Source organism: Hoplias malabaricus, chromosome X2, assembly GCF_029633855.1.
Source record: "Hoplias malabaricus isolate fHopMal1 chromosome X2, fHopMal1.hap1, whole genome shotgun sequence".
In the NCBI taxonomy this organism is placed as follows: Eukaryota; Metazoa; Chordata; class Actinopteri; order Characiformes; family Erythrinidae; genus Hoplias; species Hoplias malabaricus.
The window spans coordinates 9,904,075-9,915,707 of NC_089819.1; the positions used below are offsets into that span (position 1 = coordinate 9,904,075).

The following is an 11,633-nucleotide window of genomic DNA, read 5'->3' on the forward strand; positions in this document are numbered from 1 at the left end:
TCAGAGATTAATACAGGTTTATTCAGACATATACAGGTTTGTGCAGGTATTTTTATGTTTTTGAAGTTTTACAGGTTTATCCAAGTTTGTTTAAGTTTATTACATTTTACATATTTTTAATGTTTTTGGTGGATTCCAGCAGACATTTCCTCACTGGTCCTGTGGGGATGGGGAAAGATGAGGTGAGAGTGTGCTAGCATGTAATGGATTTTTGGAGGCTCATGCATAATGAATCTGACCTGTCTTTCTTTTTGCACACCCACAGGCCAGGTGGAAGTAGATCATAAATCAGAGTAGGTCCACAGTCCGGTCTGCATAATTACGCCTACGTTTACAGTTTAATTAATGGCAGATGAAGGCTGTTGCTGACCTTCCCTCTAAAAGACAGCCCACATGCGGAGCCAGCAGGTGTTGGGTAAAACTGAGTCATTTCAACACAGGATTTAAGTGTATTGATGCTTGTTTGTGTTCGTGTGAGTTTGTGTGTGGTGAGACAAAGATTGGTCTGGATATTTTGAAGTAATCATACATTCGTGTGAAGTAGAGATGTATGTGCATATTATTATTCCTTAATTATCATTAATTTGTATAATTAATAATTATGTTATTCATTTTATATGTATTTAAGATTATATTCAAATGTGCTGTTATGAATCAAGTCATTGTAGTTTATGTCTTCAAAGGACTGTCAAACACACACAAAGACATGCACGCACAAAGTCACAAGTGTGCTTTTGTAGTTTAGAATGACAGAAAATAAAAACAGACAAAGATTTTGGTTGATAAATGGCTTTATTTGGCTTTAAGAACACCACTGTATGGAGATAGCAGCTTACATTGTTGCAGCAGATTAGAAGAATGGTGTCATCTCCCCTTAGCTCTCTCTGAAACCATGTGAAAATGCAAAAAATTGCAAGGACTCTATCGCAATGCTCTCATTAATTAAGGCAATTACAGTACATACATTATTTGTTTACATTGACAAAGCAAGTCTATCCCATCCTGTCTTATTTTGTCAAGCTCCAAGGCTCAGGCCATGCAAACAGACAAAAAAAAAGAAAGAAAAAAAGAAAAATCTTGCTGTCAATTTAGTTCCCCTCCAGCTTTCATCAGAAACCAAGCCATAGACCATGTGCTTCAGTCCTCATAAGAGCATGCAGAGTTTATCTAACATTCATAATTCAGGAATGGGTCAGTTTTAGATGGCAAACCTATCACAACATTCAGCAGGACATAATCTCAAAACCACAACAAGAACATCACTGAAGAGTGATGAGGCATTAGAGTAATTCAATTCCCACCAAAAATATATGTATATATAAATAGAAAACTGACCTCACAAACCTTTTCTGTCACAGTCATTTAGAGTGTATATGGCACTTCTGAGTGTCTATGAAGGGTTGTCCTCAAAGACAATTTCAGTTATTGCTCTGTGGTAAGATGGTGCTGTCACATACAAAACAACTGAATACATTGAATATAAAGTGTATTACACAACAGTTAATCTTTACTGCACAATCTGATTGGATAAAAAGTATGTGGTTAATTCTAATTACAGCACTCCCTTCCACTGTCTATCTTTCTTCTGCCATCTGCAGCCATAGCAAAGAAATGGACTTGTCAAGGCCAGCTGACATTAGATAGGAAACGGTGCTATTACATTGCCCTAGAAACATCACTGAATCAAAACAAACAACACACACAGGCCCACGTGAACACTTATGTCACTCTTGTAATTGTATGAACATAGGGACACAACCAAGACATAACTGTGTGGGGTGCTGCTATTTTTTACATGAGAAAATCATTACTTCTCTGTCTAAGCTAACCTAATTGTAACTGTAACTGTAATTTTGCAATTCTGCGCTTGATTAGTGTGCGGCTGCCAGTCATGAAATTAGCAAACAACGTTTCTGCCATTCCCACACGTGACTGTGCTACGGTCTTATGCCTTATTTCTGTGCTAATGCTATGTTCAAAAAACAGAGCCCACTGAAGGTTGATTTGACAGGCAAACAATGGGAATATTATCATTTGATTTCTCGTTCCTTTTAGCACACCTACTCTTCAGCAATATATGAAACGGAACGAACTAAAAGTTAAAACAAATAAAACACAATTAAGCCTGTAGACTTCCTGTAGGCAATCTCCAGCATCCCTATATACACCACATGCACATAAAGCCTTAGGAAGACTGAAGCAGAAATGGAAAAGGCATAAATAATGTGCAGGCTGGCACACCTTTAACTGCCCCCACACAGCTTCTTTACAGGAGGATTTATTTTTCCAAACGTAAAATTAGCAGGATTAGGAAGATAAACAGCAGCATCATTTCAAGTCTTCATATTCTCTAAGTGTTTCATTCCTGGAGGGGATGCACAGGATGCAAAATTCAAACCCATCTCTCAGATCCAATCCAAAGACAGTCCCCTGAAAACTGTTCATCTTTACATATTAAACATAGCCATTTGTGCTGTGATTACTGCAATAAAACTAAATGGGTGGATTATTTAGTGCTGGTTATGAAATTTGTAAATGGTGAGAAAGTGACAAAGTAGATTCAGTCAGTATATCTTTTATCTTGGTTAATAAATTGTACATTGAAACCGCAATTTGGCTACCACAGAAATAGACATTCATTTATGTGCACATCACTTTTCTAATACTGCAGAACAGGGGTGAATATTAGGGGGAAACTTCCAGCAAAATGGGGTGATCTTAAAGGTAAAGAGTGAATTTAAGAATGAACACTGGAGTACTTTTGTGAAATTTGGGGGAAACATTTGGTTCATTTGGTGAATATTATGGTGATCAGTCTGATATCTTGGCTGGTAACATTTACTAAAAACCCCAACAAAGCACCTGCTGTTATGTTTGAATCCATCAATGTCCAACTTGCTGTTTAAATCGTATAGCACCGTAAAGTTGGGACCAGAGAAGATGGTTCATTTCCTGTGGAGGTCAGTGTATATTTCCAGCCTAATATCATCACTCTATCCAGCACCATCTGTTAGGGTAACTTGTCACACTGATGTATGGAGTGACCAAGCACTGTGGTCTGCGAACCCCATTTCTCACATTAAAAACTGTTTTACCTCAGTTCTCAATGACCATTCATAAGTTTGTTGTCCTTAAAGTGTCATGAGTGTTTTAAGTGCATTAACTACTTACAGCTACATATAGCTGTGCACTCTTATCAAAAGGGGTTCTATACTCTTTAAATGTGACACAAAAGGTTCTTTGAGTAATAAAATGAAGCCAATATTTCTATAAATAAAGAAAGTTTTAAAGAAGCTTTCTATAACGTAAAGATTCTATGTTAATTTAGTCAGTCCCAGGCACACTCAAAAGAAACAAACATGGTTGTTCTATTTAAGAGTGTATGTATTGGCAAATTAGAATGTATTAGAATTATAGAACAATTTATCAGGGGTTTCAAACTGAAATTACCTGGTCTTTCCAATGAGGTGAAAAAATTCAGGGAAATAAATGTCCCAGATAAATTTGCATGTAGGAATTTTTGAATCGTCAGTTCCTAATATAACTATTCCCATTATTAAGGAACTCTTAAAGAATCCCTTTTTATAAGTGTGTACAGGGCTGCTTTTAAACCCTACCATACCCGGAAATATGGACAGATCAAGAGATGATGTGTGAAGAATGTGTGAGCGCACTTGCATGCGTGAGTGAGTGTTTCTGCTTGTGCGTATATATCGGAGGTCTGCACAGACAATAGATTCCTGACTGAACCCAACCCAAACCCACAACCTTGAAACTTGACCCAAATAGGCTTGACTGGAAAATGAAAGTATATATCTGTAATTTATAAACGTTATTTATTACAAATCAATACTTATAGATTTGCTGATTATATCTGTCATAGAGCCAGATCCACGCTATCCTTGTTATCTGTTATCTCCACTGTGCTAAAGTTCCTCTCGCTACTGCGGCTACTGCAGAAATTTGTGGGACACCTTGAGCAAAATACTCATTATGCTAGGATATTTTTTCTGAAAAGTGATATTTAATGTGGAAAAACCTACTCACCACAAAGGTACCTTCATCATAGACCAAAGCCTATAATCCTGTTGATCTTAAATTTATCTAGTGAGTGATAATCACTAATTAGAAAACAAGCCAAGCCTAAACTAAGCTTTAGGTCAAGCATGAAAAATCACTGAGATCCTGATCAGGATCCTTACATTCTGCTGGGCCTCAGTGGGCCTGGGTTGGGTGGTAGACCTCTAAATGTGCTAGTGTGAGGGTGCTTAACAGAGAGGTAAAGGAGATTACATTCCGGTGGAGAAGAGTATGAGGAGCAGCAGTAGCTGGAGCAGTAAAGCCTTTACTTGCTTTTGGCCACAGAGCCTTTATCTCCTTTGTTGTTCTCTGCCTTTTCGCTCTTGCTTTCCACCTTGTTGTTGTTGCCTTTGCTCTCACTCTTCTTCTCTTTCTCAGCTTCCTTCTCTTTCTGCTTATCACCTTCCTTCTCCTTCTTCTCCTCTTTCTCTACTTTCTCTTCTTTAACCTCCTCCTCTCCATTTGCCCCTTCTTCCTCAGCCTGCTCCTGTCCTTCTTCTTCTCCTCCTTCTTCCTCTCCTTCATCTTCTCCCTCACCCTCACCATCTTCTTCTCCTTCTCCTTCCCCTTCTCCTGCCTCTCCTTCATCTCCTTCTCCTTCTCCTTCCTCTTCTGCTCCTTCTTCTTCCTCTTTTTCCTCTGCTTCTGCCTCTGGTTCTGCCTCTTCTTCCTCCTCCTCCTCTGCCTCAGCAGGCTTGGTCACACCCCTCCTGTAGGAGCCCAGACTGAAAGCGTGTCCTGATGTATAAGAGAGGCCAGAGTAGGTGGGCTGGAGCAAAACCCCGCCCACAGAGCTCAGACGAGTTTCCTCACCCTCCAGCAACTTCCTATAAAGAGAGCGGGGAATTTTAGGACACTCAAAAAATGTTTACATCTTGGTATTTATATCATTTTCATGTTAAAACAGTTTTCAGATCTATTTTTAAATAGGGAACTTTTTTTGCTAGAATATGCCAAATCCATGTGCATTTTTAAACAGCTTATGTGGACAAAGCCTTATTGAAGGCAGTTTTTCAAACAATAACTAGAACACAAGAGCAAAGGAGGAATTGATTTCTTTTTTACCTGTAGGCAGCAATCTCGATGTCCAATGCCATCTTGACATTCAACAGGTCCTGGTATTCACGTAGGTGACGGGACATTTCTCCTTTAGTGCTGCGCAGTGCATCCTCCAGCTGCTGGATCGTCTCCTACAGAAAAACAACAGTCAATCTTGTTCACACTGTGAAACAATCATACTGACTCCTGGTGGCCTGTATGTGTCAGAAAATCTGTAACCATGGCATGTGCAGAACCTGCTAACTCACTGGTTAGCATAGCAAATTATGGCTAGTTTGTTAGCGTGCTGTTGTTAATGTGCAGCTGGGGGGAAATACTGTTGATGTAATGACTCTTTATCCACAGAGTCTTAGTAGGTAAGAGAGTGGAACAATGATAAATTCGAGTTATAAAATGCTGCCTACATAGTAAGCATTCTATATAGCACAGTTCAGAGATTTATATTACATCTGCTTTTGGAGGTTTGAATGCTAACTGCAGTGTGCCAAACTGCCACTTAGTAACAGTTGTATTATACCTGATTGGCCATGGTTTAGAGTCTCCTTGTAAACAGGTTACATTTTCCCATTTAAACTAGGATATGAGGATAAAGTTGAGTTCTTTAAAATTGCAATTTCAATATAAAACCAGTTTATCTTTAAGCCCCAACAGCAAATACCAGATTTCTTACCATACATTTTCATATCTCCCTCCTAGTCCGGTTTGATCTTTATCAGCTCACCTGCAGCTCACCAATCTCGTTGCTGTGGCGGTCTTCCATCTCAGCCATCTGCCTCTCAAGAGCCTCATTGTGGCCCCTGAGGGCCTCTATCTCCAGGGTCCGTGCTTGCACCTGTCTCCGGTACTCGCTTAGCTCGTCTTTGGCCTGTTTGATGGCGTCTGTGTTGCGGGACGCAGCCTCGGTCACACTGGTGAATTTGGAGCGGTACCACTCCTCAGCCTGCTGCTGATTCCTCATTGAGAGGACCTCGTACTGAGAGCGGATGTCCTTCAAAGCCACGGCCAGGTCCGGCTTACTCACATCCATCTCAACAGATACCTGTTCATCAATAACAGATTGAAGAAATGTGTTATTTTAGACAAAATGCATTATGTAAAATATGATATAATATCATAGACATCATATAGGAATTTCTAGTAAATCTCTGGGATGCAGTTTATGATGTTTCTAAATGTATAAAGCAATATTTACTCTCTAAACTTGGTTATGTTTTTACTGCATTGTCTTTTGTAAGTAAATGAGTAAATGAGTGTAAAACATTTTTTTTTATCTTACCGAAAATCTAGCTATATCCTGAAATATATATATTGTTCTAGTTAAATAGCTAAGTTATCCATAAATCCATAAAACAGGAATAAATATCTGCATATTTCTGTGCTGAGGTTAAGCTGCTGTGTTCATTCGATCTGATCTGATACTGATGCTATTGTGCAAACCAGATTTGCCCAAGATGAAGTTGCTGCATGCACCATCAAGCCTACTGATTAGACAGTGCCTGCATCGACTGCAGCTAGAAATCTTAACATACTCATATTAAATGCAATGATAAACATCTAACATTCAACACTGGTTTTCATATTTACTTCTCATTCTCACTCTGATAATGAAAATGGTTCATCTGTACACTTCTGCCCAAAGACAGACACTTCTCTTTATGTTCTTATACATTCACTGTTGTATACATATTGTAAATCCATAAATCTTTTATCACATTATTGTTTAGTTCTATGGTCATCAGAAGAAGATTCTTAAGGTTACTTCCTCAAGTTCTGAGGGAGATTTTCCTGCCACTGTTTGCTTCGACAATGCTCACATAGGATTAGGACCCATGTCTCTGTAAAACCTTTTTATGTCGCAAGTTCTGTGACAACAGCTTTGTAAAATTGAAGTTTAATGGGTTAAGTCACACGAATTTGTCATTAGTTTGTGTAATGGACTGAAAAGACGGCAGTTTTATTGAAGTTAAACCACAGAAAGCTTTAGTCAGATCTGCACACACAGGACAGACGCTGCTGATGGAATTTAATCAAATTGATGAGAAGTAAAAGAAGGGATCTGCTTCCCAAGAGGAAATAGATTGCTAGTTAGGGTTTTTAATTGAGTATACTTATTAAGTAGTAATCATATCTAAATAGCCAAAAAATTACAATATTTTTACATTTTCTTTACGTTCCTAGCACTGTCTTCCATAACATTAAACAATATAAAATAAAAGTCATCAGTGTAGCCAATGTAGGTTAATATTTTTGACAAATTCTCAGGCTTTGATTAGCAAATCAGTCCTGAGGCATGCCACTAGCTGCAATAAGGAACTCTCAACTGAACACTTTCCAAGCGTTGTACATTCTTCAAACCTTGTGCAGACATGCAGCAACCTTAGGCTTCTCTAAATTTCTGAAAATGAAAGTATTTTAAGAACTGGCAGTTCAGAGGAATTGTGAAGGTCATGAGGAGACCTGGAAGACTCAGAAAACTCTGTGCATGAATTGCTTGTATGTTGGTGAGTAAGGCTAATTAAAACCCCATATCACTGCCAAGAACCTGCTGGAAGGTTTATCTGTGTCAGAGTGGTGGTGCAATGCGTTGCTGCACAAAGTTTTCATGGAAGGGTCATAAGAAAGAAAACATACTTATTTACTCTTCACAAAACTTGACGTTTGAAGTATGCTACAGAACATCTAGACAAGCCAGATGATTTATGAAAACAGAACTGTGATGAACCCGCAAAGAACCTACTGTGTTTGGAGTTGTTGCTTACATTGGCATTGGGAATACTGCACTGGAGGCAGTAAGGCTGGGATTTCACAAAAATAGTCCTGAAAGTAAGATGAAACCTTCTGTTAAAAGGCTAAAAGAAAACAGGAAATTTAAAAATTGCTTTTTAAAAAAGGGTACCACAGAATTCTCTATGGACTACCTGAATAACACAAGGTGGATGTCTATCCCAGAACTACAGGGTATCTGCAATAAAGAGACTAGTTCCAAATACAATAACTGAAAGACTTTTAATTGCCTACAACAAATCTGGCAAACTGTAATTCATGCCAAAGAGGGTGTCACTAGGTTCTGACTCTGTAAGGTGTCCAACCTTTTGATCAGGGCACTGTGATGATTTTATTATTATTTTTAATTTATTTTTTGTTATTTTACTCTTCCTTTATTAAAAATACAAATGCTGATCAAAGGTCTCTGAACTTCCGCATACAATTACATTTGGCTCTTTAACATTGACCATGACTGCTGTTAATTAATTATACATTCTCGACGGCATAACTGGCCCCGCCCTCCTGCGCTGTAATTGGCCACTTAAGTTCACCTCACGAATATCCCAGCCAAACGTAGCAGAGAGCCACACCTAAAATCCTGCGCTACTAAGGGAGTGCAGCAAGTTTACTGCTCCAATAACTCTCTCTCTCTCTCTCTCTCTCTCTCTCTCTCTCTCTCTCTCTCTCCACCCTGTGCTGTGAAAGAATGCTTTAAATTTCCTCGCTCCTCACTGTTTGCTGCAGTGCAGACTTCAGTCTATCATGACGAACCTCCCGCATCAGTTAATTATTCACCCCTTCCACCCTAGTCATTACTTACAACCACACAGTCAACGCACATTGATTATTAATTACGCATGCGATTTATTATGATGAAGAAAAAAACGGTATTAAAGGATTCACTGACTTGTTATATGGAGGATAGAGCCTCTGTCTTTGCTGCTCTTGGCTCAGCTCTACAGAAACAGCACTATGTAACTTTTGGAGTAGGCTAGGTCTGTGTATGTATATTTCTATAGAGTAAACCGTTTTAAGCAGAACCACACTGAATAACGTCTTTTACATCTCATGCATCATGAGTTATTCCAAAATTGAACTAAAAGGGATTTTAATTTATAAACATTGCTAGTTTAAGCCTGTGTTTAATGCAAAATATCTGCTTAATACGTAAATTACACTAAATGGAATTTTAATAGCGACATTTAAATTGAAGTGTAAAAAAAACCACCAATAATAACCACCTGGGAAACCAATGACTTTAACAGTCACCTCTGACATAATTGTAGCAGTCTGCCAACATCCTAACAACCACCTGGGATACAAGAAAATCAGTGATGCTACCTGGGACAGCATAGCATTTAGCTGCGCAAGGCTTGAGATCCTTAGCAATCATCTGGAATATCAAAGCAACCTCCAGTAATAACCTGGAATACCATAGCAATCACCAAACAATACCTTAGGTACCAATGTTGTTTTTACCTGTGAGGCCTGCAGGGAGGCCTGCAAGTCACGTAGCTCCTCCTCATGTACCCTCCTGAGGAAGTCGATTTCTTCGAGCAGCGTCTCCACCCTCATCTGGAGCTCACGGGAGGCAAGCCCTGCCTCCTGCGCCTCACGCCTGCAACTGCTGGCTGCACGCTCTGCCTCTTCACGCAGCCGCACCTCCTCACGCAGACGCTCCTCGGCACGCTGGAGTGCCTCGCCAGCCTGCTCACGCTCCACCCGAAGACGACTGGCATCGCGAGCCAGCTCGTCGGCACGAGAATGCAGCTCACGCGTGCGTTGCTCGTAGAGGTCTCGTAGGCGCGAAGGCTCGCTGTGACGCTCGCGCAGTGCTGCTGCCTCTGTCTCCAGTGCGCGGTTACGCCGCTCCAGCACACGAACCCTCTCGATGAAGCAAGCGAAGCGGTCATTCAAGCCCTGCAGTTGCTCCTTCTCGTTCGCGCGGACAATCTTCATCTCGTTGGTCACGGCTGCGGTGCGCGCAAGCTCCGCCGTTGTGCTATCCGGCAATAACTGCAGAACATATGATATTTTAATATAACTTTCTATTTGACTTTGTAAGGTGTTAATAGTATTAGGGCACAAAGTGTTTTTCATGCAAAGCACCAATAATTTTTTAGTGATAGCAGCACCCCCTTGTGGATAATCTTTATCCTGCTAAAGGTGGATGTATTCATAAGCAGCAAGGCACTAATTAGAGCAAGTTTAACCAGAGCACAAAGCCACAATGCAGCACATAGGCCTCACACTGCCTCCTGGGGGACAATGAAGTTGAAATAATGCATGGTTCTAAGGAGAATTTGTAAGTTTAGACTGACTTTAAAATGCCACATTCATATTATATTTAAAAATGTTTTAAATTTCTAAAAATGTCTAATTTTAGATTTTCTAGCAATGTGTTTTTAAAATGTAAAATATTTATTTAATAAATCTTTATTGTTATTATTTTAAAGTTTTCTTTATAATTTGAATATTTTGATTCCTCTAGTTTACAAAGCTCAAAGGTGAATGCATATCTTTAGATAGAAGCTAGTTTGCATATTGTTGTTCCTTGCACCTTAATAATAATGATGATGATAATAATGATAATTAGTATTATGATTTCTCTATTCAAACTAATTAAAATAAACCTTCATTAAATTGGAATATTTAAAGATGCTTACCTTAAACACTGAGGCATATCTTGGTTTTGGTTACATGGTGAATATGTGAATATATTCTATTATTTTTTAAATATATTTATTTTTAATATGATTACATTTTGAATATTCAAACTTTTGGAATATTCCATTAACTCTCATGACTATCTGAATGTTTAAACATTCTGACAAGACTCTAGGTGACATGTGTCATGATCTTTAGGAGAATTAATCATTTTGGAGAAGCTAATTTACAATTTGCTGTATATTGTCTCCAGACTGCATATATTTCACTGGTCGCACGGTAAAGAAAATTCTCCCAGAATCCTGGGATCTTCGGGTATTAGGAGAATGTATAAGGATTACAAGACTGGAAAATTCTGATCTCTTTTTAGATTTAATTGTTACAGAATTCACTTCAACCTTCACGAACATTCTAACTGCAAATATAGCCAAGATCAGTCAAAGTTATTGTTCGGTTTAAATAAATGAATATATAAGTGATTAAATAAAGACCCTAACTTTAATTCGAATAATCGAACATTCGGAGTCGTCCTTACCGGCAGCCGGGGGCTCCTGGTGCGCGCAGACATCCGAGGAGCCTCAGAGAATATCCGCCGGTACGAGCTGCTCGAGTACAGATCACCGGAAAAAGTCATGACTGCGTTCTCCTTCACAGATGCTAGGAGGAAGAGAAAGAGGGATGGAGTGACCGAAGTGAAAGAGAGGAGGAACAAGCGCCTTCTCCTGTCCCATCCGGACCCTCCTATATATATCCCTGGCGCGTCATTTGACGCAGAGACGCAATATCGGCAGAGAGAGCGAGAAAGAGAAAAGGGTTGGTGGGGGGCGCTAGATAAATAAATAAATAAACGGCCAGCACGCGCACTCAGCTGCACCCCCGCCTCCCTCCCAACCCCAAAGGAGCCAAAGTAGCGCACGTGCATCTTTTTTTTACCTAGCTGCACACACAAACATACACATACGGGTATACCGTTTGAGCGATATACATGGTGAGATAATGTAAATAATATTGGTTATCACTGTTTGTTTGTTTACGCTGGGCTAATCCTTTTTTGTTTGGGA

The 11,633-nt window shown here is 39.4% G+C and overlaps 1 protein-coding gene across 1 annotated transcript; it reads right to left on the minus strand.

Moving 5' to 3' along the window:
• Positions 1 to 802: 802 nt before the first annotated feature.
• On the minus strand, positions 803 to 11,270 carry LOC136676946 (low molecular weight neuronal intermediate filament-like). Its single transcript, XM_066654258.1, has 5 exons — positions 11,108 to 11,270; positions 9,385 to 9,921; positions 5,861 to 6,178; positions 5,146 to 5,270; positions 803 to 4,907 (listed from the first exon to the last, which is right to left on the minus strand). The coding sequence occupies exons 1-5, from the start codon at positions 11,204 to 11,206 to the stop codon at positions 4,346 to 4,348; spliced, it is 1,641 nt and encodes a 546-aa protein (XP_066510355.1). The 5' UTR covers positions 11,207 to 11,270; the 3' UTR covers positions 803 to 4,345.
• Positions 11,271 to 11,633: the final 363 nt, after the last annotated feature.

Coding starts and splice junctions, on each gene's coding strand:
- LOC136676946 (XM_066654258.1), bottom strand. CDS start 11,206: ATGACTTTTTCCGGTGATCTGTACTCGAGCAGCTCGTACCGGCGGATA. Junction 9,922..11,107: donor CCAGGAGCCCCCGGCTGCCG/GTAAGGACGACT, acceptor TATGTTCTGCAG/TTATTGCCGGATAGCACAAC. Junction 4,908..5,145: donor ATCGAGATTGCTGCCTACAG/GTAAAAAAGAAA, acceptor CTCTCTTTATAG/GAAGTTGCTGGAGGGTGAGG.